We start from the raw sequence: 25,971 nt of genomic DNA on the forward strand, positions 1-25,971 counted from the left end.
GGGATTATTTAAGGAGGAAAAAAAAAAGAAGAAGAAGAAGAAGAAGAAGGGAGAGAAGGAGAAGGGATCAGAGCAGCTCCCAGGGAGAGGGCGATAGAGTCCGCTTTCCGCCAACTGCCCCGGTCTCCTGCCCTCGCTCTCTCCTCTTCAGCAACACCAGGAGCCCCAACCTGAACCCAGAGCAGCTTTTTTTCCACCAGTTCAGTTCCCTTCCCTCCCTCCTGTCTCACACACGGCAAGAAGAGAGCCCCTTCCCTCCTCTTGATTCCCCTTCGCGTGCTCAGCCTCTTGTTTCCTTTAAAGCACCAAGCGATCCCCCCTTCTTGCCCCCGCTCCTCCATGCAGACTGGGATTGCAATGGGAGCTGTGCAGATTGCTGGATTTTCCATCCTTTGCTTTCTCCTCCACTCTGGAAACACGCTGGCAAATAAAGCCGGTCAAGGTAAGAAGGGGGGGAAAAAAAAAAAAAAAAAAATCCTCCCAGCTCGAAGGTTTTGCCGTTTGATGTGCGTTAGGCAGGCAGACTCCTCTTCAGAGCTGGGATTTTATGCGCAGGCTGGAGAAATTAGCAGCAATAACAACAAATAGCGGAGGGGATTTGAAATGTTGCTTGCAGAGATTCTTGCCTGCTGCCTTTGATTGGGGTTGGGTGGGTTTTTTTTGTGAACTCTTTAATAAGTTGCATTTCTTGCACTTTATTATTATTTTTTTTTTTTAATCCGGACTCTTTATCTCAAGGCAGGGGGTGCAGAGGCAGAAAATGAGGGTGGGCAAACAAGTCTGCACCCATCGCAGGGAAAACGTTGCTGCTTGGAGGGGTGTGGGGGGCTTGTCTGGTTTTTCGGGTGGCAGCGTCCGTGGGATGGGGATAACGCCCGCGGCGGCGCGGGCACGGGGGGCTGGAGGGAAGGGACGGCGGAGCGGGTATCCGTGATGCCGGGAGGTTGCATCTGCGTTTGTGCGTTTTCCGTCGGCGCGGGTTACGTCTTGGATATTGTGCTCTGGAGGGGTGTGGGCTCCGAAAAACTTCGGGTAGCCGAATGCGGCGAAGTCTGAAAAATAGGGGAGCTCTTTCCCTGTCTGCAGAGCAGAGAGGAACACCTCCGCGTTATCAACCCCAGGCTCTTCTCTTTCCCCGCTCCCGAGTGGAGCCGGGGTTTCTCCTTCGCAACCGTACACACGTCGCTTTGTGTATGGTCTGTCTATACCTCGGGTTTGCTACAGCACCTCTATATTTAGCTCGGATTTTTCTCTATACCCACGCGCCGGGGTGCGCGCGCACACGCAAACACACACAGCCCTATGTGCACGGTCCCGTTGGCTGTCTCGAAGGGTTTTTTTTTTTTTTTTTTCTCCTTAATTCACCACTATCTATACAATCTGTTGGCTTTTTCTATTTTTTTTTTTTTTATATATGTATTTCCATGGCGCTTAACAGCATGTAAGATTTATCAAAACCAGCTTGGGCTCTTGCTATGGTAGTAGCTGCGTGTTTACGCGTACGGCGAGATTAAATAGAGTGTGAATGAAATATGGGAGCGCGGGATGTAATTAAAGCTCTCTCGCAGGCGTTAGCGAGAGGCGTCTTTCAGCCACGCGCACGGTCGCCCCCAGCCCTGTCACCGACAAAGTTAGAAGGAATTTCAAGGCTATTGTCTTATCTGGCTTAAAGTGTTTTTAAAACAATAGGCGACTTTTCGGGAGGGGAGTCTGGGCAAGCACGGGGGAGATTTTCCAGGGCAAAGGTTTGGGAAGAAGGCGTCCAGCTTCACGTAAAGCTTCATGATTTAGGCTTAGAAAGGAATGCTTAGGTTTTTATCCCCCCTCAAATTATCTTGAGTGTATGCATTGCTTTCATTTCTTATCATAATATTTATTTATTAAGGCCTTTTGGTTTCCAGTTCCATTTAAGCCTGAGCCAGAATTGCATTAAAATAGCAAAGTAAAATTCCATCGTGCAGAGACTTGACAGATCCCTTCGGGGAAGGAGAGGGGTGGGGTGGGAGTGGAGATAGGTGAGCTCAATCCTGCGCTGGGGTAAATCGCCCGCCGTACGCCCGGGACGGCGCTGGCTCCTCCTGGCCCCCGGCGAAGGCAGCGAGGAGACCGGGGCGGGGGTCCGGCTGATCTGCAGCCTGGGGGGTTTGGAGATGGAGGGTTCCCGTGGGGTGGTAAGGGGGATGCGGGTGCGGAGGCGTGAAGGTCGGTGCCCATGGGGATGCTGCGGGACGCGAGGGCTCTGGGCAGGGGTGGATCCGGTCCTTTTTGAATGAGGCTGAACTCACAGACCCGGTGTCACCGATGGCAGATAAAACCCGTGCTTCTCCTAGGAGCCCGCTGTCGCCTGTTTGTCCCCCGTGCACAAGCGTCGTCGAGCTCTTCAAAGCCACCCCACGCACCCGGGGCGTGTTTTTGAAAAGTGGTGGCCACCCCCCTGCATCTGCGGGATGATGCCCCGAGGATGGGGTGCGCATCGCCCCTCCACCCCCACTGAAGCCTTTGCCCTTTCGGGGGACAGCCACCCTCGCCCGGTGACTGTCACGAGCTGGGGACAGCTCCTGTCCCGTCCGATGGGCTTTGCTGTGGTAACGTCACACCGTGGTAGGGCTCGCTGGCCGGTTCCTGGCGTGGAATTACCCTGGAAAGTTTAGTCTGTAGGGAAGGGAAGGATTTAGCAGAGTGGCCCATGGAGCCTGGAGGGTGTCTGCCAGAGGGCCTGGCTGTCTGTGCGGTTTATTGGGTCAGTTTAGGGCTAGGAAAGCTTTCAGGAGGCGATATAAATCCAAATAACCCCGGAGAGGCTCCTGGCGCTCAGCTGGGATGAAGTCTCCCCATGCTCCCCACGCCGAGCTGCCCAAACGGCCCCGCGCTGCTGCCGTACCCGCAGCTCCCCTGGTTTTGGGCAGGTAGTGCCGCCCTCAGTCCCATCCTGCCATCCGTCAGTCCGTCCCGCAGCCTGCCAGACTGTGTCCTGAGCTCCCGCTGCAGCGGAGCCGTGCCCTCGCCCATCACCTGCCGACACCGGTCCCTCCCCGCGCCCTGGGGAGGATGGAGCCCAGGGGCTGACGGATTTGCACCCTCCCCTTGTAGCAGGGAGCGCCCGGATCTGGCCCTGCCGTGCTCCTCTGGCAGCGTCCCCCATCACCGGAGCCACATCGCAGGACTCGACACCTCTTCCTGCAACCGAATCGCCTTGGCCAGGGGTGGGAGGGACACGCAGCATCTCCCTGGGGGACCCCAGTACCCCAGTTTGCAGCCGCCGGTGCTCCCGAAGCCCCCGCCACCCACCCAGCGCGCGGTCCTGACTGGGACCACGATCCCAGCCCAGCTCCGTGGTCACCAGTGGGTGAAACCAGCCCACGCGGCTGCCCCGGGCCGGAGCCGCCGTCCCGTGCGAGGGGCCGTGTTCGGTGGGGATGCACCTGCAGAGCCTACGCCGCCAGAGATTTTTTTTTTAATTTAATTTTTTTTTTTTTTTTTTTTTTTGAAGGAGCCTAAAATTTTCCAATTGCAGCTTGGAGATGCTGTTTGATTCCCCTCCCCTCTCCGGCGAACCTCCTCCCCCTTGGCCTCCGCTTTCCTCCCTCCCGTGCATTCACAGTGTGCGACTGTTGTGCCTGTCCCCTCCGCCCCTCCGAAATATGAAATGTAAAACTGTAAACATTTCACCATACGGCAGTTCAAAGGAGATCTTTGACTGAGGGCGTCTAACATGCCCGTACCGAGATTAAAAAGGGGAAGGGGGGGGGAGTAGGAAGGAGGGAAGAAGAGTTTTTTTGTAAGTGCCAACGGGAGTATAAATATTCAGACACCTCGACCCTTCCAGTGCGGAGATGTATTGCTGTCTCCGAACAGCTCGGGAGTTTTTATTTTTTTTTCTTTCATTTTTATATAGATTTTCCCTTCGCAGACGGTCGCACCGGAGTAATCCATTTAGGAAAAAAATATGCATGAATAACCTTAACCTTCACTTTCAAAATTATAAGTCCCCTGAGAAGCTTTAGGAGAAGCCTGGGGTGGCAAATAAAGTTTGCTCTGTCTCGCGGCGCTGGAGGAAGCCCGGCCGGCTGCGTTTCGGCGAGGCCGTGCTCCCCGCTGGAGATCTTGCGATTGTTGCTACCCAAACTGAAAACAAACAAACATTTATTTATTTATTTATTTATTTTTAAGGCAAGGCTTGGTCAGCCTGATAAGCCAAAGGACAATTCTCCAGGGAGGTGAGCACGGAGAATCAAAGCCTCCCTGGAGAAATCGCGGCTGAATTGAGCCAAAGTCACTGGGGTTGGCGCACGGAGCTGGGATGGGGATGGAGGGAGCGTTTCCAGCCCTGGGGATGCTGGTGGTGGATCTGGGATCCATCGGGATGACCTGGGCTGATGCAGGGGTTGGGAGCTCAACCCAGCTCTGGAGTGGGAAGCGTTGATGGGGGAGAAAAAGCCACTTTTGGGGTGCTGCCGGCTTTAGGGAAGCAAAACCTGGGGCAAGGGGTGCAGAGCAAGGACCGGGCATTAGCGATGGGGGCACCAGGCTGGGAACCCCCCCAGGTCCTGGCTGTGAGCCGTGGTTCCTCATCCTTCGTCCGTGCTCCGTCGTTCCGCCGGGCTGCGTCTCTCGGGTCCCACCTGCTTTTGGGAGAGCCGGGTGGATGTGTGGGGCGTTGGGGTCCTGCAGTGGGGCTGGTGCAGGGCTCTCCATCGCGCAGTGAGATGCAGGCAGCCCCCCCGACCCAAACCAAACATGGGTACCCACCCAGGGACCACCGGCACAGCATCCCCGTCCTGGCAATGAGCTGAGGCCGAGCACCTGAGTTAGGGTCTCAGATGATGCATCTTTGACCAACTTGCAAAAAGCCACCCCGTAAAGCGTCTTCCTCCCCTCTCCCCTGGCCCCCATCCGCTCCCGGTGGGATGCCATCGGCTACGCCGGAGCCGCCCGCGGCCGTGCCCTGTGCCCGTCCCGCCGCGGAGCAGAATGAATGGCCCTCACGAGCTGCCGGGGCGAACAAATGATTAATAAACTGCACCGCAGTGTCTGAGGTGGTTATTAATACCCTGGTAAAAAGAGCTACTGAAGTTATAAAGCTTTAATTTGGCATTAAGGCCGGGTGGAAACTCCGCGTGTCTGCCAACAGCTACACACACATCCCGATACAGACAGGCTGTTAATATATGTGCCTATATAAAAATGAAGGATAAAATTAATTTGAAAGAAAAAGCTGAAGCGCTTGCAGAAGAGATAGAAAGGATGGTGGGTTTATTTGCTTAGGGGTTTTCTTACCGGTTTCTGCTGCCCTGTCTCAGCCCCCTCCTCGAATTTATTGGGACTTCCAGCCTACGGATAAAACTCTTATCTTTTTTTCTTTTTTAAACAAAATAAGAAACTGAGGAAAAAGCCTCAATCCAGGCTCTAAAAATACACGAGCTGTTCCTTTATCCCCCCGCTCGCCGTCGTGTATCGCGGGTGGCGCGACGCCGCGGGGCAGGGCACGATCGTGGGACCCGGCTGCCCGGTGGGCTCCGCCACCGCCTCCCCCGCCGGCCTCGGTCAAAGCCCTTCGCCTCCCCAGTCGGGTGCGCGCCGGTCCCGGGGTGGGGGGGGGGGGGGGTTGGCGGTCCCCCCGGCTTTTGGCACGCTCGAAATGGCAGTGGCGTTGAAACCGTCTGCCTCCGCTGCCTTTGAAATGGAGAATAAAGCTGCAGCTGGAGCGGAACGGGGCCCAACAGCCAGCGCTGGAAAATCCCACCCACAACGGAATAAAAAACATCGCCCCGGGCGCGGGGCGAGCGCCGCAGCCTCCTGCCCTTCGCCGCAAACCCCCCGGCGCGGCGTGGCGTTGGCGATGCCGGGGATGCTCTTGCTGTCTGATGAGCCCCGAAACGTGGTGGGATGGGACGGTGGGGTGAGCCGGGAGCTGGGGCCTTGGGTCCCTGACGGGACTCGGCATCTTCGTGGGGATGAAATTCCCCGCTTGGCGCAAAATCTCCTGGTTCGGGGGATTTGCTGCACAATGCTGCCGCGTCCGGTTTGGGCCCGTTTCAGGCAACTTTGGGTGAAAAAGGGTGGTTTTGGTTATTCCTGCAGGACGGGGAGTGAGGGGCCGTGGCGGTGGAGGTCTGCAGGGGTTCCTGGCTGGCAAACCCCCCCCAAAAATCCCCACCTGGAGTTGGGACCTGAACTTCAAAAGGTCCCCTCGAGCAGGGGGGCGAGCCGGGCGCACGCCAGCGAGGATTTTACAAGAGCAAACAGGGATGGGAACATCAGTAAGGACTAATTTTTTTTGTTTGAAATATTCTCTTTCCTTGGCTTGAGGATTAAATCCCTCCTGCCTTGGCGGTGACCGGGAGCACCTGCAGCGCGGCTGCGGGCGTTTTTTTGGATGGAGGAAATTCTCCTGCGGGAAAAGCCGGGCTGTCCCGATGGCAAACCTTCGCTTTCGTGGGAAAATGCCGCTTGCCTTGACAAAAATGCAAAAATTTAGTTTTTCAGAGGGCTTTTTTTTTTTTTTAAATTTCACTACATCATTTCTGCAGGATACTTCTCAGGAGCCAGAATTTCAGCGTTCTGGAATTAGGATCCTTGCCAATCTCGGGATGGCTCCTGGGGTGCCGGGGAGGGTATTTATTCACTCTTCCCACACACACACACACACTTATTTTCCCTTTTTTTTCCCCTTTTTTTTTATAATCCTGTAACCTTTCTGAATGTCTCCAGCTTTGGAAAAATTACAGAGTGGCAAATTTATAATGTTTTCTTTTGTACTTTTGCTGCTGTGTAATCTTTCCAAAGTTAGAGAAGTTTTGAAGTTACAGAATGGAAAAAAAAAAAGATAGAAAAAAAAATAATGGACATAGGCGAGTGGGAAAGGCACGGCATTGTGTTCAGCCCCGCGCAGACGTTGTTCATTGTCTTGAGTTTGGGGATGCGGGGGGGAAAAGGAATAGAAAATAAAACCCCTCAAAAAGTGGGATTTCTGGCAAAAGGCTGGGAAAATGTCGGCGATGTGATGTCTGATGGATGCTGCACGTTTCGGGTGGGTTTAGGGGAAGGAGGTGGGGGCTGAGGGCTGGGCCGTGCTGGTTGGGTGCTGGTTCCCACCTGCGTGTCAGGGTGGGTGCCTGGGGTGCTGGGACCTGGCAGCTTTCACCGTGGGACCCTCGACTCGGAGCGCTGACAGCCGTTTATAACTTGGGGTGGGGGAGCTGGAGGGGGGCTCTGGACCGCGCCGCTCAGCACCGGGATTTGCAGATTCAGTAGATCTTTGGTTCAGCGTCGGCTTCGTTGCTGTCGAGTCCCCGTGAGAAGTGGCGGGCGCTTGACGTCGCCCACGCGTCCCCCTGCTCCCACCACCCGCCCCAGAGCCCCAGCGAGGATGCCGGAGCCAGAGGCGAAGGCGCTGCTGGCTGCGACCCCGAACGGCGCTCGCCGGAGATGGAGGTGCTTCCTCCAGTGCCAAAAGGCTCTTTGAGCCCGAAAATGCGGTTGGGAAGGAACGAGCTCTGCACCCCTGCAGCTTTTGCAGGTTTTTTTTCCGCCAGTAATTATTTGCGGATGCTTTTCGATTCGCCTTTGCAGGTGGGTCAGTGCCCTGGGCTGGGGATGGGATTTGCAGCCAAATGTGAAGTTTGGCTCAGGAGGAACCGAACCTAAGCCATGCTCAGCTCCCCAAAGGGACAACAGCCCCCCGAAGCCCCCGCGGGGACACCCGGCACAGGGCAGGCTGTGACCCCCTCTCCGGGGATGCTGCTGGGTGCTGGGGTGGCCGGTGCCACGGGTGCTGCAGGCGACCGTGGCCGGCCGGGAGCGGGGTGCCGATCCCCCGCGCGATCCCGCCGTCGTCTCCGCCGCGGTGGGTCAGCGGTGATTAATGGCCCGAGGGAGGCCGTGGTGGCCGCGGGCCATGGCTAATGTCAAATAACAAATATGAATGCGGGCTGTAAATATTTATACAATGCGCAGGCACGTGCCGCCTCCCGGGTGCAAAGGCGAAGCTTTCCTCCCCCCCGGCCGGGTGACTCACATCTCCCGGCAAAAAACCACCGGGGTGGCCGGGACAGGGCTCGGGCCAGTGCTCCCGCGGCCGTGGATCCTGTCCCGGTGGGGCTGGCAGGGCTGCCTGCCCGCCCGCGGCTCGCAGGGATGTTTTGTGTCTTTTTGGGACATTCCGGAGCACTTCTGCTCTGGGGGTTACTGAAAAGCAACTTTTTTAAGGCAACTGAGAGCCTCACAGCCTCAAGCTCCTCTTTATGGGGTACAGGGAAGCTGGAGGGACCCTCAGACCCTCCTTCCCTGGTGGGACCCTCCCCAGTGATGCCCCCCACGTGCCCGTGGAGTCGGAGCGGGGAGCTCAGGGTGCTCTGGGAGCCCTGCCCGTACCCGAGGGCCACGGGCGATGCTGAGCCCCCGCCTCCCTGCCCCGGGGGTACCCAGCTGCCTCACACCACTGCCAGGCATCGACGGCTCCGGGGCACCGCGTCTCCCTTCCGACCTGCGCCGGGAAGGCGGAGAGCGGCCAGGTGAGCGGCCTCTCGCTCGTAAACCTCCGCCGCACGCGCTCAAGGCTTCTCCGTTTCACAAGCACCGGTAAAACCTCCGCTCCCGCGGCCTCCCGCCACAGCAAACCCTTGGGCATCGCCGCTTGAGGCCATCACCAGCACGCCACGCTCCGGACGTGATGTCCCGGGTACTGCGGCGCCGCATCCCGGATAAGTGGGTTGAGGGGCAAAGGGGGATGAAGAGGATGAGGAGGATGTGGATTTTGGCTGTGCCCCTGAGGAAGCCTTGATGTTTTTCCCAGTCCTCCCTCCTGCTTCCCGCTCCCAGCTCCCAGGTTTATTTAGTGCGGTCCCTGCTAATTCGTGCACATTCCTCCGCGCCTAAGAATAGAACGCGATGACGATTATTTGGGTGACTGGTCGGCTCAGGAAATGGCTAATTGGAGACAGAGACTTTCACCTCTGCCGGGGCTGGCTCCAGCCTGGCCTACGGGCGCCTGAGCGATGTTCCCTATCATCAGACACGCGAAAGGGTCGGCAAGTCGCAGGGCTGGCTTGTACCAGAGCGGGGACGCAGGTTTGGGAGCAGACCCACCGGCTCACCGTGGCCCACAGTGAGCCCGTCAGCAGTGGCGTCAGGGCTGGGTGCGGCGAAGGAGCTACGGAGCAAAGCAGCGTTGGTCCCTCGAGCCTTTCTGGTTCACGAAAAGCCAAAAAGGCTGCTTGGTTTTCAATGCCTCCCATGGGGCGACGGGGAGAGCCCCCCACCGGCTCTCCCCATCGCTCCCCCCCTCCGGCTCTCCCCTCGCAGACGTCGACGAGTGCGTGGAGGGCACCGACAGCTGCCACATCGACGCCATCTGCCAGAACACCCCCAAGTCCTACAAGTGCATCTGCAAGTCCGGCTACACCGGCGACGGGAAACACTGCAAAGGTAGGCACACGCCGCCGGAGTCGCGGCCCCCCCGGCCAGCGACGGCCCCGCTGGGTTGGAGGCGGGCACTGGCTCGTCACCAACGTCCCCTGCTTTCCCAAAAAGGCTGCTTGTTTATTTTGCAAACCCTTTTTTTCCCTTTTTCTGCCCCAAACTCCCAGCCTGTTGACACTGCGGTGTCTGGGGATGGAGAGGAAGGTGACCGTCCTCGACGGCGGTGGTCACAGCCGGCGCGCTCCCTCCCTGGCTCTGCAAAGGCCGGGACTGCCCAGGCCCAGGAGGGTCACCTGGGGCTGGTTTTAAGCAAAACTGGGCTTTTTTTAACTGCAGGATTTCCAGCCCGAAGGCTGCAAAACTGAGTTGGCAGCTAAAACGTGAGAAGCTTGAAAATAAGATAAAGAGATGCAGATAGAGGTGATGTACATGTACACGTAGATACGATGGGCTCCTCAGAGGAGCGGCACCAGGGGAGCAGGAGCGGAGCAAGGGAAAAATTCCTGGCTCTGCTCGGAGCGGGTCCGGGGTTGGGATGGGCTGAGTACAAATAGCAGAGGGATTAAAGCGCGCTCCAGGCACAGCAAGGCTTCGCCATGGAGACGGGCTGCTCTGCCCACCGCCGGCGTCGGGAAATCCCATGTGATTCCCAGCGCGCCGCGCTGTGCCGAGGCTTTAGGACAGCGGGCTGGCTGGAAGTCCGGGCTCTAGGCTGGCGGGATGCTGTGGGTGCTGACGGAGCCACAAACAGGCTGGAGATGGGGAGCAGCACTCATGCAGCGAGTTAGCTGTCCTCAGCCGCGGCAGCCCCGCAGCTCTCCTGCCCTCCCCTCTCCCTTCTCCGCAGATGTCGACGAGTGCGAGCGGGAAGACAACGCGGGCTGCGTCCATGAGTGTGTCAACATCCCCGGCAACTACCGCTGTACCTGCTACGACGGCTTCCGCCTGGCGCACGACGGCCACAACTGCTTAGGTGAGGGACGGGCCCCCGGCACGCGCCGGGGTGGAATGCCGGCGTGTCGCAGCCGCTCGGCAGCCCTGGCGCCTTGGGACCAGCCCGCTGGCTTTCCTTGGCAAGCACCTCCTGAGCTCTGACAGCCCCAGCCCCGTTGCAGAGCCAGGGGGCTGTGGTGGCCCTCCCAGGGCAGCGAGCTGGCTGCAGACACGTCCCGTGCCGTGCCGGCTCGCCGGGGACAGGATTGCTCCCCATTGCATGGGGGTGATGCTGAGGGAGGATGCTCCATGCTGGGAGAAAAACTTGCTCCGTGGGTCCATCCATGGACTGGAGGGCGCTGGGGTAAGGCCAGACTGGGAGGGCTGGGTTTGGGGATGCTGCGGCGAGCGGCCGGGCCGGCAGCTCTGCTCTGCTGCCGAAGGCAGGACCGGCCGGCGTGGCTCACCCGGGCCCTGCCGCTCGCTCCGCTCGTGCTTGAGGTCAGCCCGGCACCTGCCAAAATAGATGAGTTAATAGCAAATTCGGTGGGGATGGGAACCACCGGAGGGACTGGGTAAATAATCCCTGGGCCAAGACAAACCCGGCATCTGCCTACAGAGCGGCCATGCATCCTCCCCGCCACTTCCCACCGCCCCAAACTCCATCCGGCCGCGGCGAAGCCAGAGCTCCCGGCAGGGCCCCGGGGCCGGCCAGATTTCCCGCACCCCGGCACCCGCTTCCTCCCGTGGCACCCACGGGTGGGATCAGCGGCACACGGGGCTGCCCGCCTTCCCTCTGCCTGGAGCTGATGCTGTTTTCTAATTAGTGTCTGCAGAGGGGTCATTAATGAGCTCATCACTGGGAGGAGGAGGAGGGGGAAGGGATTATGGACACATACGCTTCGCATTAACCGCCATCGCCGGGATCTTTGCAGCCTCCTCGGGAAGGGGGGAGATTTACACAGCTGGGAGGAGGCGAGGGCGGGCGGCTCTGCCTTCCTCTCCCAGGGGAGGATGAGCCCGAGCAGAAGAAAGGAACGCCAGGCTCGGCGAGCCGCAGACGTCATGTGTTTATGGAGTTGGGTGGGAGGGTACGGAGGTGGCCGGGGAGCAGCGGGGTGATGGGGAAGCTGGGGCTGCACCCCCAGCTCCCCCCGCGAGCCATCCCTCAGCTCACCCCGCTGTCTCGGCCACGTTGCTGTGCCGCAGGGATGGTGCGGGTTTGTCCCCCGCGGCCCATTTCACAGATGAGGATGTCGAGACCTCTGTGCTCTGGCAGGGTTTGCTCGGTGTGGGGAGCAGCAGGGACGAACCCCGGCGGGTTTTTCCCTGTCCTCCTTCCCCCCCATCCCAACTGCGCGTTGCCCAGCCTGCAAACACCCCCTCTTAGCCCAAAGAAAGAGAAGCAGAGCAAAGCAGAGTCGTGCCCACGCTTTGCTGGCGCTGCGGGCAGTGGCCAAGCCGGAGATGGGTTGATGGGTTGGGGTCTGTGCCCGCCAGCCCCTCCATCTCCCATCCTGGGCAACCTTTTGAACCAGGAGAGGAATTCGAGCCCCCGTCCTGACACCGGCTCTGCTGGCTGCTGCCCATCCCCGTCGGATTTAATAAAACAGGTATTAGAGCGGCGCAGGAGTCTCGTTTCAGCCATCGGGTTGGAACGGCTGCCTCCTCATTTTTGTGCGGAGCTTGGAGGAGAAGCTGCGAGACGTTAAGCCTTGTTGGAAGTGGGGGGATTTGAGGAGAGTTACTGGCGTCTGAGGGATGCAGCGTGGCTCGGGCGAGCCTCGGAGGAAGCTGCGAGCCTCCTGCCATGGCGCAGGACGTCTCTTTTGTGCCTGGCCGCGGCCCGGCTGCCAGCCCTCGCCTGCCCCGCGGGCGCCCGCCTGGGAGATGATGTTTCCAACATCCCCTTTCCAAAGGAGCGGGTTTGTGGGGTGCTCCTGAGCTCCGCTCCCATGGCGGCTTCCAGCTGGAGCTGCAGCCCCACTTTGATTTCTGAGCATCCCCAGGGGCTGCAGCATCCCCGGGGCTGGGGCGTGGTGCAAGGTGCCTGTGCTGCTCGGGCGTCCGTCCGTCCATCTCTTTGCCCAAAAAACGAGGGGTTTTGGCATGTGCTGTGCTGGGGGGGCCAGGGCTGGGAGCCCCCCCGGCGCGTGCCGTCACCGAGCCGCTATTCCGGTGTTTCCGGCAGCCGATGCTGGCGGGGCTCAGCTTTCCCCTCAGCTGCCGGCTCTGCCACGCTCGAGTTCACGCGGGAGGTTTTCTTTGGCACGGGGCCCCTCGGTCCCCGGCCCAACGCCGTCGCCCAGCCCCGGACCGCGGGCGGAGGGGTAAGGGCGGCCGCGGCGGGGGTTTGCCTCTCCGCTGGAGCCCAGCATCCCAGTTGCTCTGGCACCTCGGGGCACCGGTGGGTTCAGCTTGGACCACTGTCCCCAAAAACCCTCTGGAGAGAGCAACAGGCTCTTCATTAAATAAAGGATTTACAGGGATGGAGCAGGACTGGGGCGAGGATATCGCCGCTGCCACGGGCACACGTCTCGAGCCCCTTCCAGCCTTGGTTTTTAAACCAAAACAGGCACCGGGGCAGCCGAGCTGCCGGGGTTTCGAGTCTCCTTACAAGCAATTATCCCCTCTCTGGGCTAAGGTTTCCCAGCTCCCCCTAATGAAGTGCAGGCATTCCCAGCTGGCAAAGGGGCTCGGAGGGGCTGGGAGCGGGGGGCGGCTGCAGCCAGCATCCCAGCTGAGCATCCTGGTTGCTTTGGGGGTCCCGGGACAAGGAAAATCCCTTTTTCTGTGGTTTGCTGTCCCTCCTGTAAAATGAAGCCGGACCTTTTTTGCCCATCAGCCAGGGAAGCTGCATGGCCTTGGAGACCCACCCCTTGATGTTCTTTGCCTTCATCCCCTGCAGTCCTAAAGCGTCTCCCTGTGAGCTGGGGGATAAAGCAGAAATAATCCGTCACCCCAGTTCCCCATCCCCTCGGCGTGCCGCGGAGCCGCGCTCACCCCCTGCCCCCTTTCCCTTGGCAGACCTGGACGAGTGCTCGGAGGGCAACGGCGGCTGCCAGCAAACCTGCGTCAACATGATGGGCAGCTACGAGTGCTTCTGCCGGGAGGGCTTCTTCCTCAGCGACAACCAGCACACCTGCATCCAGCGCCCCGAAGGTCAGTGCGCGGCGTGTCCCCGCCCCGCGGGCACCCCGCATCCCTTGCTTTTACCGGGCAGGTCTGTCCCCCCCGTCGCCCCTGCGCGATGCCTGGCTTTGGGTGCTGGTTCGTGACCCTTCTGGGTGCTGCAAATAATCGAAAAGCGGATTTATTACGAGCGCACTGGGGGAGGATGCTGCGGGGTAATAAACATCTCCGTAACAAACCCCTCGCAGGCCCCTTTATCGAGAACAATAATACCAAACGGAGGCCGTTAATCCTACATCCAGAGCCTTTTATTAAATAAAAGGTACCCGGAGATCCTCACGCCACTGCGCCAGACTCCTCTTCTGCCAGGTCTTGCGCAGCGCTGAGCCCTGCGTCTCGATATCAGCTCTAAATTGCTGCCGTCTGGAGCAATCCCTTAGCCAAAATAGGAGGAAATGAGAGATTTTTTGCATCTCTGCTGATTTTTATCTCTGCTGCTTGGCAAAGCCAGCCGAGTGTGTTTGCTTTCCTCCTTCCCCCTTCCTAGCTGCGTTGCTCCTTCCAGCTCCCCGGGGAATTTCGCCCAGGCCGGGATGGTTCAGCGGCCGCGGTGGCATCTCCCATGTCCCCATCCCCTGTGTGTCCGTGTCCTCGTCCCCTGCGCGTCCGGGAGGGACGAGCTGGCTGCTCCATCCCTCAGTGACGTGGGTGGCCCCTGCTAGGGACGGGGATGCAGGTGCTGGGTTTTGAGCTGACTTTTTGAGCTGGCCGGCTGCAGAGTGTTGTTGGGAGGCCTGTGTTGTTTCTGCACCTCGAGACTGATGCTGTAGCTGCTACGTGGTCCCCGAGCCCGGGAGCGGTGGCTGAGGAGTGGGAGGGTTGCAGCTGGTGCCCCGGTTGCGAGACTGGAAAAAGCGGAGAGCTTTGGGTCTGACGTTGAAGCCTGGTCTGACTTTACTCCTGGCCCTTGGGCACTGCCAAGGCAGAAGCGTTCGGTGTTAGAGAGCTAAACCTCAACGTTACGGCTGCTTCCTTCCTTCTGGGGCCCCTGCCAGCTCCCTGTCTCTCTCCTCGCTGGCAGGAGGCTTTCTCCTTTCCCTCTGCTCTTGCTCCTGTTCCCACTCTCCCTCTTGCTTTCCTCGCTCCCTCCTGATGCAGAGGGGATGAAATGCTGCTGGGCCGACAGACCCCGGGGGATGGATCCCAGGATCCCCTTCCTCACACTGGCCAGTCCCTCCCGGCAAGGAGAGGCCAAGGTTTGGGGGCTCGCGGGGGTATCGGTGCCTTTAAACTGCATTGCGCTCAGCCTCGTGATGACCGCGGAGTGAAAGGGGCGAGAGCAGGGTCCTCGCTGCTGCGCGAGAGCAGATGATGGTGTTGCAGGGAGGGGAAGGATTGAAGAGGGTGCATCCCTTCCCGAGGGATTGCTGTGTCCCGGCACCGTGCAGCGGAGGAGGATGCCGTGTCCAGGTGGAATAGGCCTGGGGAGTCTTAGGAAAACAGCGTGCGGCCGTCCTGGCCTGGAAGGAAGCCAGGGCACGTGGATGCCGGAGCTTGCGTCTCTGCTGGGACGCACTGGGAGATCTCTGCAGTCCACCAGCCGCTGGGATCTGGCTCCTCTGGAAGGTGGCATCTCCGGGGGAGAGCGGCACGGCAGGGTCAGCCTCAGGGGTCTCTGTGCCCGCTGTGGTACCCGGGACGTGGCGGAGATGCTGCCAGGTAGTAAAGAGCAGCAATAAAAAAGAAGAGGAGAGAAAAGCTGCTGTTCGGAGGAGACTGAGAGCACCTGGCTGTCCCCAGCATCCCTGGGTCATCGCATGCCTCTGTGGGTCCCAGGGCAGGGCTGGGGGGGCGCAGGGGTCGCAGCAGCTCCTGGGGCAGGCTGGAGGGAGCAGGGTTCCCCACAGGTTGGGGGTTCCCAGCTCCCCCATAGAGGCCGGGGAAGGGAGGGCTGGTGCAGTGAGAGGCAGGAGGCTGTAATTACAGCGGGCTCGCCTGCTGCCGCAATTACAGATGATCGCCCTGCGCTGGAGCGGAGCCAGGCAGGATCTGTGGGGCAGGTGATGGGGAGCGGCCTGGGACACCCACAGGCTCCAGCCTGTGGTTTCAAACCCTTCCCATGCGTGCTTGGTGCATCTCAGCATCCTCCCTGGAGGTGCCCTGACCCTGGAGGGATCTTCCCTCGCCCTTCTGCCCCAGGCTCTTGGCAGCCCAGGGGCTGGCAGCTCTGCCTGGTCCCCATCCTTGGCGCTGGCATCGCTCGCCCCACGCTGGGCTTGGCGCTGGGTGCCTGGGTGGGAGCCATTTTCCTCTCATTGCCCCCATCTCCGTCCCACCCCTGCCGCCGCGGACCAGCGCCGGCGATCTTTTTGAGCTTTTCTTTGCTTCCTTCTCCCTTTCAGAAGGAATGAACTGCATGAACAAGAACCACGGCTGCGCCCACATCTGCCGCGAGACCCCCAAGGGGGGCATCGCCTGCGAGTGCCGCCCCGGCTTCGAGCTCACCAAGAACCAGCGCGACTGCAAACGTAAGGAGCGCTCCGAGGATGGGGATCCGGCCTCCTGGGGACCCCAAGCCTTGTCCCCATGGTACAGACCCCTCCTAGCCCTGCTGCAGAGCCCAGCTCCCCTGATAGCAATTGATTTATCAAGCATTAAGCTTTCTGGCTTCATTTTCCTCCGACGTGCCTCGGTTGCCCTTACAGATGATGCTCCTGGCATCCCACTCTGCGCTGTCCCCGCGTTGTGCCCCTACACCGAGCGGGCTGAAATGGCCGTTAAAGGGGGTCCCGGAGGTGCAGCATCCCCCATCCCTGCCCCACCGGTTTGGCTTTCCCAAGGGGAAATGAGCAGGGAGAGTGCGATGGGCACGGGAGCAGCGCAGGAATCCTCTCCCCAGGGGTCGCGGAGCTCGCAGACTCTCTGATCTCCTGCCAGCACCTCACCGGCACTGCTGGGGTTATTAAATAGCGTGTTTGTGCAATTATTTTTATTTTGTTGCAGCAAACGCATTAAAATCGCTGATGAAATGGAGTTTTAATCCTACAAGCCTATTTTCCCCCCAAGCTAAACGAGCAGCACACCTCGCCTCCCGGGGAGGGCTGGCAGGGGTTCCCAGGAGCACCTGAGTCATTCCAGAGCTCGGGAAAGTCCCACGCTTCCCCTCTAACACCAGGTCCAGGGTCAGCGGGAACCAGCCCGCGGGTCCCCTCCGCGCGGGCTCCGCCGGTGGCATTTTGCAGATAAGCCGAGGGGAGACGCGCGAAACCGCAGAACGCTTTGCATCTGCCAAGATCGCGCAGGGAAAGTCGAAGGGCTTTACAAATTACCCAGGCGGGAGGGATCTCTCTGAGGGTACAGCCGAGGTTTTTCCAAGCTGGCTTTACGCCGCTGCTTGGGGACGCCGGGCAGGGAGGAGAGGGGCTGGGGCCCTGGGTGACGGCCGGTGCTTTGCCTCCCGCAGTGACCTGCAACTATGGGAATGGGGGCTGCCAGCACACCTGCGACGACACCGACCAGGGGCCCAAGTGCGGCTGCCACGTCAAGTTTTTGCTGCACTCCGACGGGGTGACGTGCATAGGTAGGTGCGAGCCCTCGCCTGGTGGGGATGTGGGTCAGGGCGTGGGGCGGCTTCGTCTTCCTCCCGGGGCAATTTGCTCTTGGCCCGACGAAGGATTTTTATTTTCAAGCTTTGGGGGATGTGCGGTTTCCTTTTGCTGAGATCGGAGAAACTCGGTGCACGCGTGAGGGATGCTGTGGGTGCCTGCGAGGCTCAGGGCTGCGTCGCAGTGGGGATGCAGGGGTGCTTGAGGGGACATTTGGGGACAGGTTGGCTGTGCCGGGGTGCGGCCAGGGGTCCCCGCCTGCCTCCATGTCACTGGAGGGAGAGGGGTGAGGATGTCCTCACGCTAGAAATTGTCACTGTCACCGGCAGCGTTCAGAGAGGGACACAGAGGGGACAGATTTGGCCGCGGTGATCCGTTCTGACTTGGCACCATGGGGCCTCGGCTCAGGAACAATTGTCTTGCAAAAAAAAAAAAAAAACCAACCCAAAAAAACCCCAAAACCCCAACAACCCGTCAACTCAACCACCCCCAAAATTGTCCTTTTCCTGTGTGTGTTTTCAAATTGTAAAACATCAAACAGAGATAGAAGTTTTACTGGTTTCATATGCCTGTGCTGTTTAACAGCTGATTTGATTTAAAAAAATGTTACGTTCGGGGAGTGATTAAGTCCACAAATTGCTCTAGACATTTGAGTTCTTATTGCAAAATAAAAAAGAAGGAGGAGTTGAGAGCAAGAGAGAGCTTTTGGCTCCCCGTGTCCCCGCTGTGCCTGAACAGAAAACCCTCTGCGCTTTCCAAAGACGGCTCCGTCCTCGGGGCGAGTGGGTGGAGGAGCCCCCCGGCCCCCCGGCTGCTCCCTGCCTGCTCGAGGGATGCTCGGGGCTGAGCCCCTCAGCTCAGCCGCCCGCTATCTGAAGGTCACCGCTGTCACCCAGCCCCGCTCCCAGGGTTAATCCCAGTCCCTGGTGCTGGTGGCCCCTTGTCCCCGCCACCCTCGTGTTGGTTCCCGTGGCCGCTGCATCCCGTCCCACCCGCCGAGGACCCTCCCGTGGGGTTATTGCTGTGGCCGGGGTGGGGAGCGCTCCTCCGACGGGGACGTTGGGACCCCGGGTTGCGTCGACTGGTGCGTTCCTCCCGGACGGAGGTCCCTGCGCGTGTCTGCGTCGGTGCGAGGACTTGGGGCGGTTTGGCACCGAAACGATGCTCCTGCCCCGCCGGGTGCAGGAGGTGGGAGAGCAGCTCCCCGAGGCATCTCGTGATGTGGGGGATGCTGAGAGGGGTCTGTTTGCCAGAGGGTCCCAGCACTCGGACCCCAAGTACTGCAGGCGTGAGGGTGGGATTTGGGGATTTCCAAAATTGCTTATCCTCACGGGGAGCCCTGGCCAAAATCTTCCCCTTTGTCCCCACGCCGTATCTGCTGGGAATGCGTCTCCCGCCAGAGCTGGTACATCCCCGTGGGCTATCCCGTGGGAAATCAAACACCGCCATGGAGGATTTTAGGAGCAGCACCAGCCCGACTCCACCTTTCGCATCCCTTTTGAGTCTGCGGCCCCCTCTCTGCAGGAAGGGGCCCGCCCGGCTCCCGTGTCCCCTGGGAGATTCCCGGCCCCCCAGCCCCACGGCGGGAACACTGCGGGATTGTGCTGCGGCCACTGGGACCGGGGCCGTCCCGCTGGGACGCCCGGCCGGCAGATTTACGGCCGAGGTACCTGCTCGGATATTTATAACCCCCCTTTCTTGTTTTACAGCCGGGGCTCGGCAAACAGCCCTCCCCCACCCCCGGCGCTCCCTCCGCCGCCCCTTCCCCATTTCCTCTGAAATATTTCATCATTTCAAGGGGAATAAACTTTCCAGCCGGGGGAAACGCAAACTCGCTCCCCGGGCCGTGGGCTTTGAAATTGTACGCGGTGCGTTTGATGGGCTGCCGGGACAGGCCCCTGGTCCAGGTTCCCTTCAGATCACACCACGCGGCAGGAAGCACGATCAGCCCCTTTGAGTGACGGTTTCATTAGGCCACGGCCGGTGTTTTTCATTTTTCCGCTTTTTATTGCCGCTTTTAAAAATGCGGATAATGAAAAACATGCCTCGGAGCGAAGCGGGGCCAGCCCTAATGGCTCCCAACATGTCTGCGGGCTCGAGGGGGAGGGGGAGCCGGGGGGGAGGCCGATGACCTTATATATTTATATTTACGCTTGAAAAGCAGCCTTTTTTTTAAAAAAAAAAAAAAAAAAAGGACATAAAATTCCCGTCCAGCAGCCCAGGGTGCAGCTCCCATGGGGAGATGCAGACCAAGCTGTCGCGGTCGATGCAGATTTTGGCTTTCTGGGGAGATTTGCAATCAGGGAATCATTGCAGCTCCCTCCCGCCGATATTTGGGGTGCGGCGGGGCCGTCGCTATTCCCCGGCTCGTGCTGAGCGTCGGCGGAGCGGGAGGTGGCGGATGGGGAGGGAATACGATTAGATGGAGAAGGAAACTAAACCCAGCTTGAGTTTTATGGGCGATTTTCTGGCCCGTGCCCGGGCGGTTGGTGGTGGCACCGCCGATGCTCCCCGGCTTTCTGAAGCCGGTGGTGCCAGGAGCGATGCCGGGAACGGGGACTGCGCTGGACCCTGCAGCTGGGACGATGCTGGGGACATCGGAGCGAAGGGACCGCGGTGTCGGAGGGCTCTGGGAAGGGGAAGGCCGGATGCGGGGTGGGTGGCCATGGGCATGCCATCCATGCTCCTTCCCGAGCCCCTGCACCCCGTGTCCCGGCTGCTGAGTCCCTGCCCTCGGCCTGAGCCCCCCGGGACAGCGCAGGCACGGCCGGGGGCTGCGTTTTCCCCTTTTTTCCCCTTCCACCGTCCTCCCCTCCGCGCGGACCCGGTGTCGTTCCTCGCCCAGCGGGGATGCGCTCGTCTCCGCTCGCTCCCACGGGTGATGGGCTCCACGCGCCCTGAGCACCCCAGCCCCACGCTCGCCCCGGGGCTCTCCGGCTTTGGTCCAGCCCTGTGCTGGAGTCAAAAGAGGTGCTGGGGTGCCTTGTTCCCTCCCCAAAATGACCGAGATGAAGCGCGGACATGACCCAGGCATGGATGGGTGATGCCAGGCAGAGTTTCTTTTGCAGGGCAAAGCTCAAGGTGATTCTTTGAGGCAACCCCCAGAAGTGATCCCTGGGTGTTTTAGCACTGATTTGGGATTCTGTGGCTTTTCCCAGGCTGCTCTCGGCCCCTTCTTGGCCATTTGTCCCCCCCAGGTTCCCTGGGGTGCTCAGCACCCTGGGGCTGCGCCGTGCCTCGACAGAGCTGCACCGATGCACGGGTGAGGCTGAGCTGCACAAGCACACCCAAAATTTGGGCTCACCGCCCGCTTGGCTGGCTTCACCGCTAAATCCGAGCGGTGCAAGTGCCATCGGAGAAACACGGTCACCTTCCCGAAGCCCACGGCCACACAGCGCCCGTGTGGCTCCTCTCGGGGATTGTAGCACGCGCTGGTTTTGCTCCGGTGAGGGCGAGGACCCGATTCCCCAGACTAACGGGCTGCACTAACGCTCCTCGTAACGCGCTTCCTCCCTCTCGCATGGGGCTCCGGCCGGCACGATGCAGAGCGTGACACCGGAGGGGGTTTGGAGAGGCTGTGGGATACGGGATGCTTCGGACAGGGTGATGGAGGAGTGATAGCGCCGGGCCCAAACCTTGGGGTTTGGCTCTTTTGGGAGGTGGGGGGAGAAAAAATTCCAAAGGGACAATTTCCACCAGGCTGGAAAGGCAGTGGAGTCGAACTTATTGACGTGTGACACCAGCCGAGCTCCTTGCTGGACACTGTTTCTAAATCACTTTTTTATAATGTTAAACAGGGGAGAGACACTTCCAGCAACACGTTATCCTTGAGACGTTTTCTAATGGTAAATATGTTTGTTCTCTCTATCTCTATGAAGGGGTCTAACCGTAGACGGTCTCTCACTTCGAGACCATAACCGGGCTCGGGAGGCTGAGCTGCCGCGCTAACCGCATGCCGCACTAACCCTTTCCCCCGCTGCTGCTTTTGAACCCCTCAGAGCGAGCCTGGCCTCGGGCTACAGGCGGACTTTGCTTTTGGGGGACAGAGAAACCCTCCCCTGGCTGCGCTTGCATGAGGCGGGGGCTCTCGCGCTGCTTTGGTCTGTGGTTATCCCCCCATCGCCGCTGCCCAGCGAGCCCGAGAGGAGGTAGCGGTGGGCTGCCGGTGGCTGCGTGATGGGGAGGGGGATGCTCGTGCCTGTCACTGTGCACCCCCAAATTTACCCCTTCCCGGAGCCCATCCGCTCGTGGACGTCCCCTCTGCGGGGGCGGGGGCATTCAGGGGGTCCCAGGTTTGGCCCGGCGACGTGGCTCACCGTGCTCGGAGGCGCTGAGCCCAGAGCTGCGGCAAATCGCAGAGCCGCGATCGCCCTTTACCGGGCCGGGGGCCTCGGCTGCTTTCCCGAGGATTTCTTTGGCACCCCCGGTGGGGTCTCTAAGCCCCTCGTGAAGGTAAGGCGACGCCTCTGCTCTGCCCACAAAGAAACAAAAAAAGTCTGAGGTGCAGCAGCTTCTCTGCGGTGGGGAGTCCTGTTTGTGGCCATGCTGGGGGCACGCAAACTCCTGGCACATCCAGGAGGAGCCGTGGGTGCGTGGCTTTCGGGGGGTGCTCTGCAGAGCCTTTCATCCAGGGGTGGGAGATGGTGGGACCCCCAGCTCCGTGCCGTCACTGCGCTCCAGCCAAGGCGGCTGTAATCCCTACGGTTACGGCTCAACGGTCTCCTCAGGCCAGCGGGATCGCAATCCCGCTGCGATTGCCGGGCAGGCGGAGGCGAAGCCGGAGCGCGTGCGGGCAGGGGCTCGCTCCGTCCCTGGTGATGGCCAGCACGGTGAAGGGTGCCGAGCGGGGCGAGGATTTCCACGGCACGGCGGTCGGGAAGCGAGACCGGAGCTGGGATGGAGAAGGGTGGGAAAGTGTATGCGTGTGTGAGTGTGCACGCGAGCTGCTTTGTCTTCTCCCTCCCTGAGCGATGCAGGCCCTCGCCAAATCCCTGTGTGGCTGGGTGAGTCACGCCGGGAGCAGCCTCCGGGCTGCCGGCGCTGCCGAACAATGCCACTCTCCCGGGGCCCCGCTCCAGTGCCTGGCCCCGCGCCGCCCGACTGCCTCGCAGGTACCCCGGCGGCCCCCCCCGAGGTTTTCGCGAGCCTAGGACGTGGTCCCCTCTTTGCGGTGGTGCTCCAGCTGTGCTGGCTCGGCTCCCACCCCGGGCAGCAGCCGCGTCCTGCGTGGGATGGCGGATGGGCCTTGTTTGACATCTCAGCCGAAATTCCTGAAGGTGCAAAGGGGCCGGGAGGGGAGGTGGGTGCTGCAGCGCTGGAGGAGGCTGTGAGCATGGCGAAGCGTGCCCAGTGCACATCCTCATCCTCCCCGGCGCAGCCGCTCTTCCGGCTCCTCGCTCCCTCCGAACGCGGCGCCGGCGGCGAGCCCGTCGTCTCATCTCGGCCTTGACCCTGTTAAACCAACCCTCCCTGGGCTGCTTCTGCGTCAGCCGCTGGAGCAAAGGCTGGGGATAAACAATTCATCGGGCTTCCAGAACATCTCCCTTCCCTTCGGCGCGGCGTCACCCACGCCGTGCCCTTCGCCCCGGCGCCGCAGGGAGGGGACGGTGCCGGCACGGCCGGGCCACGTGCAGCGCGAGGACCTGGCTGGAGGAGCAGGATCCGCAGAAATCCTTCCCTTGCCGTTAGGTTTTGTAATGGTGCTGGCTATTAATTTCACAAAATGGTCCCTTTTGTTCTCTTATTACGGGACATCATAAAAATAGCAGCGGCAAGACGAGCACAGAGCGATCCCAGCTCCCTCTCCCTGCGGCAAATGGTTGGCTGGTTCAGTCATTCCCACCCCATGTGGCGCTCGCAAAGAGCGGGAGAACCTGGGATTTGCTCTTTCCAAGGAATTTCTTCAAGGCATTTTCATCTTGGGTTCCTTGAAGCCCAAATGCCTCATTTATCCAAGCAACCAGGCTTCTGAAAGGAATATTTTATTATCCTTTGTGAACAACTTAATGTACTTCAAACCATTGTTCTGGTGGTTAGAGCCGAAATTGAGGATTGATCTCACAGGGAAGCTGTCAAGCTGAAAACGCTCCGGTTAAATTAGTGTCCCTTCTTGTCCTACCAGCAACAGCTGACTTTGATAATACTGGAATAATTAGCATTTTTTTTTAAATTGGATTTTTTTTTTTCCGCGGATGCTGCCTGCCTCTGTGTGTGTGTTCTAATTAGACAAAGCGCCTCCCAAATTAGCCCGCGACGCTGGGATGGCTGGCGTGCGCGAGCGACGGGTGACAGTTAGGGACCGGTGGCGCGGGGTCACCCGTGGCTTTGCGGCTCGGTGGCGGTGGGGGTGGCTGGGACCCCCCTGCCATCCAGGGCTGCGCACCTGCATCCCCGGGGAGCCGCAGCCTGGGCATCTCCCGGGGAGATCCGGCTCCGGCTGCGTTTTCACAGCGAGGGCAGTGACTTTGTCGCTTGGAAATTCAATTCTCTCTCGGAGCTGGACTCCGCCAGAGCCCGGTTTCGGGGAACACGCAGCCCTGACGCCAGCGTGGGGGCTGAGCGCGGTGGGATTGATCCCAGGGAGCCGCTTTTCCCTCCGTCAGCTGAAAAGCCGAGGCGTTTCGGGAGTGAAGAGTCTCTGTCGAACCACTTCTGCTTTTCCCAGTGCCCTGAATTTTGGCTGCTCTGCAACGGGCAGCAGCCCCGTGTCCCCAACCCCAGCCTCCCTGGGATGGCTGGCACCCCTCTGCACCCTGCCCGCAATTAATAAAGCGTCCTCTAACGAGGGGACGGGGCTGTCCCCGGTCCCCTCTACCTGAAATGCAGATGACCGTGTATCAGAGCAGGTTGTTGGAAGGTGGAAGGCTTGCGCAGGGTTTTGGGTGGCGAACCGGGAAACCTGGGTGCTTGTTCCTGCCGTAGCGCTGCCTGCGACCCGCGGCGAACCGCCGGCGCCCTTATTTCTCCTCCGAAATCCCCGGGGAGCAGCACCCGGGTGCACGGCGGAGTGATGGAAAAGGCAACGAGCGCCGGGTCACCTGCGGAGGTGGAAGATGCTGCGGGATCACCGAGCGTTGATGCCCCACCCCACCGGCCCTCCCGCTCTGCGTCCCAGCTGCTAATTAATTAATTAATTAATTAGTATTTGGTGGCTCTGCGACCTTGCTACTGCTGCGTTAAAAGCCAGGAGTGGTTTTGGTGGGCTCTGCAGGGAGGTTTGCACCCGCTGCCTCTCCCGGGCTGCAGCATGGGGGCGTTTGGGCGACATGGGGGCATTTGGGCGGCATGGGGACATTTGGGTGGCATGGGGACATCTGGGTGGTGTGACCCCCCCCCCCACCTCTTCCAGCCTTTTAAACACCGGACCCTCACCCTGGCCGCTCTCTCCCCTCTCCGTGCAGAGACGTGCGCTGTGAACAACGGCGGCTGCGACAGCAAGTGTCACGACGCGGCCACGGGCGTGCACTGCAGCTGCCCCATGGGCTTCATGCTCCAGCCCGACAGGAAGACGTGCAAAGGTAGGTGGGCGCCAGCGGGGCCGGGGCGCTCGCCCCCGGGTGCCTCAGACCCCTCCTTGTGTCCTCGGCGCCCTTAGAAAAGGCTCGGTCTGAGCTCGGCTCGATGTCACCCGCAGCGTTCGCTTGCTTGGTGTTTGCATCCGTGGGGTGGGGACAGGATCACCCCCCAGGCGTGGGAACTCAGCCGCCTCATGGGAAGCCCGTGAGGAAGAGGAAAAGGGGGTCAGGTCAAGTCAGAGGCAGTTGTGGGGCGGGGGGGTTCCCATCGCACCTCGCTCCACCCCTCTGCCTCAGTTTCCCCGTGGACAAGGGCTGGGTGTACAGGAAATCCGCACCCGCTCTGGGAATTCGAGTAAGGACCGTGCGCCTCTGCACGCTCCCGCCGACGTCCCTGTCCGCACGTCTCTGCGAGGGCCAGCGGTCCAGACCGGTCACCCCAGCCACCCCAAACCTGCCCCCCTCCCCAGGCAAGGGGACGCCGCGACCCCGGGGCTGGCCGGCGCCTGCGTTATGTCTCTCAGCAGCTCCGGGAACTTGACCCCCGTTGAAAGGAAACCCCATCCCGCTGCGAGCTGCCTGTCTACCTGCTGACTGCTTCCAGAACCCCCCTGCCCCCTGTTATTTTATCAGAGCATCCCCCCCCCGCCCCTCCAATTCCGCAGTTTCCAGGAACGTGCGATCACCCGGAGTCACGTCCCCCATGTCTGGGGGGTTTTATTACGGCCGGGGGCTGGTTTACAGCTCGCTCCCTCGCAGTCGTAAAATGAAAACCCCGGCCCCGGCGAGGCAGAGCTGCCGCCTCGCTGCTGGCGGCTGGGGGATGGAGGGATGGGGAAGGCGGCTGCTTCCTCCTGGTCTCCTTCCATTTTACAGGCCGTTTCCTAGCAGTAAATTTTGTGATTAGTGGAAAAAGGGGAAAAATACCAACCAAAAGAACAAGTCCCAGCCTCTCTCCAGGTTGTTGGGGCTCTTTGCTGTTGTTGCGCATCATCGTTTTGAGGTTGTTTTTTTTTTTTCTTCACGGCAGGGAAAAGATGGCAAGCAGAGAAGTGAGGGTTGACAAGTATTTATTTTGTCAAGGGGCTGGTTTTGGAGGAGGGGGTTCTCCTGCCAGCTTGCTCTTTCTTCCTGCTGCTCCTGGTCCCCAAACGCAGCCCCCAGCCCAAACCTGTGACTCTGCAGACTCCAGTCTGGGATTTTCCCCCAGCTGTGAGGCTCTTCTGGAGACCCTGGCTCCTGGCTCTGCTCCGGGGGATGGAGACCTGCAAAAATTAAATGTTTGGCACAGCTTCCAAGGGGAGCAGACCCCAGGAGCCGTGGCCTTCCCCAGCATCCCCAGTCGGCGTCTCAAATGCACCCAGATA

The 25,971-nt window shown here is 60.2% G+C and overlaps 1 protein-coding gene across 1 annotated transcript in view; it reads left to right on the forward strand.

The window, feature by feature from the left end:
• Window positions 1-227: 227 nt before the first annotated feature.
• The window catches only part of SCUBE3 (signal peptide, CUB domain and EGF like domain containing 3), a 35,995-nt gene continuing 10,251 nt past the window's right edge, over window positions 228-25,971 (forward strand). The window contains exons 1-8 of the mRNA XM_086765532.1: window positions 228-442; window positions 9,304-9,426; window positions 10,268-10,393; window positions 13,381-13,515; window positions 15,888-16,013; window positions 16,949-17,065; window positions 20,888-20,935; window positions 24,491-24,607. Of these exons, the coding sequence (XP_086621658.1) occupies window positions 340-442; window positions 9,304-9,426; window positions 10,268-10,393; window positions 13,381-13,515; window positions 15,888-16,013; window positions 16,949-17,065; window positions 20,888-20,935; window positions 24,491-24,607 (895 nt within the window). The 5' untranslated portion in view covers window positions 228-339. The remainder of the gene's footprint in view (window positions 443-9,303; window positions 9,427-10,267; window positions 10,394-13,380; window positions 13,516-15,887; window positions 16,014-16,948; window positions 17,066-20,887; window positions 20,936-24,490; window positions 24,608-25,971) is intronic.

This window comes from Chlamydotis macqueenii, chromosome 23 (assembly GCF_036417535.1).
Source record: "Chlamydotis macqueenii isolate bChlMac1 chromosome 23, bChlMac1.mat, whole genome shotgun sequence".
In the NCBI taxonomy this organism is placed as follows: Eukaryota; Metazoa; Chordata; class Aves; order Otidiformes; family Otididae; genus Chlamydotis; species Chlamydotis macqueenii.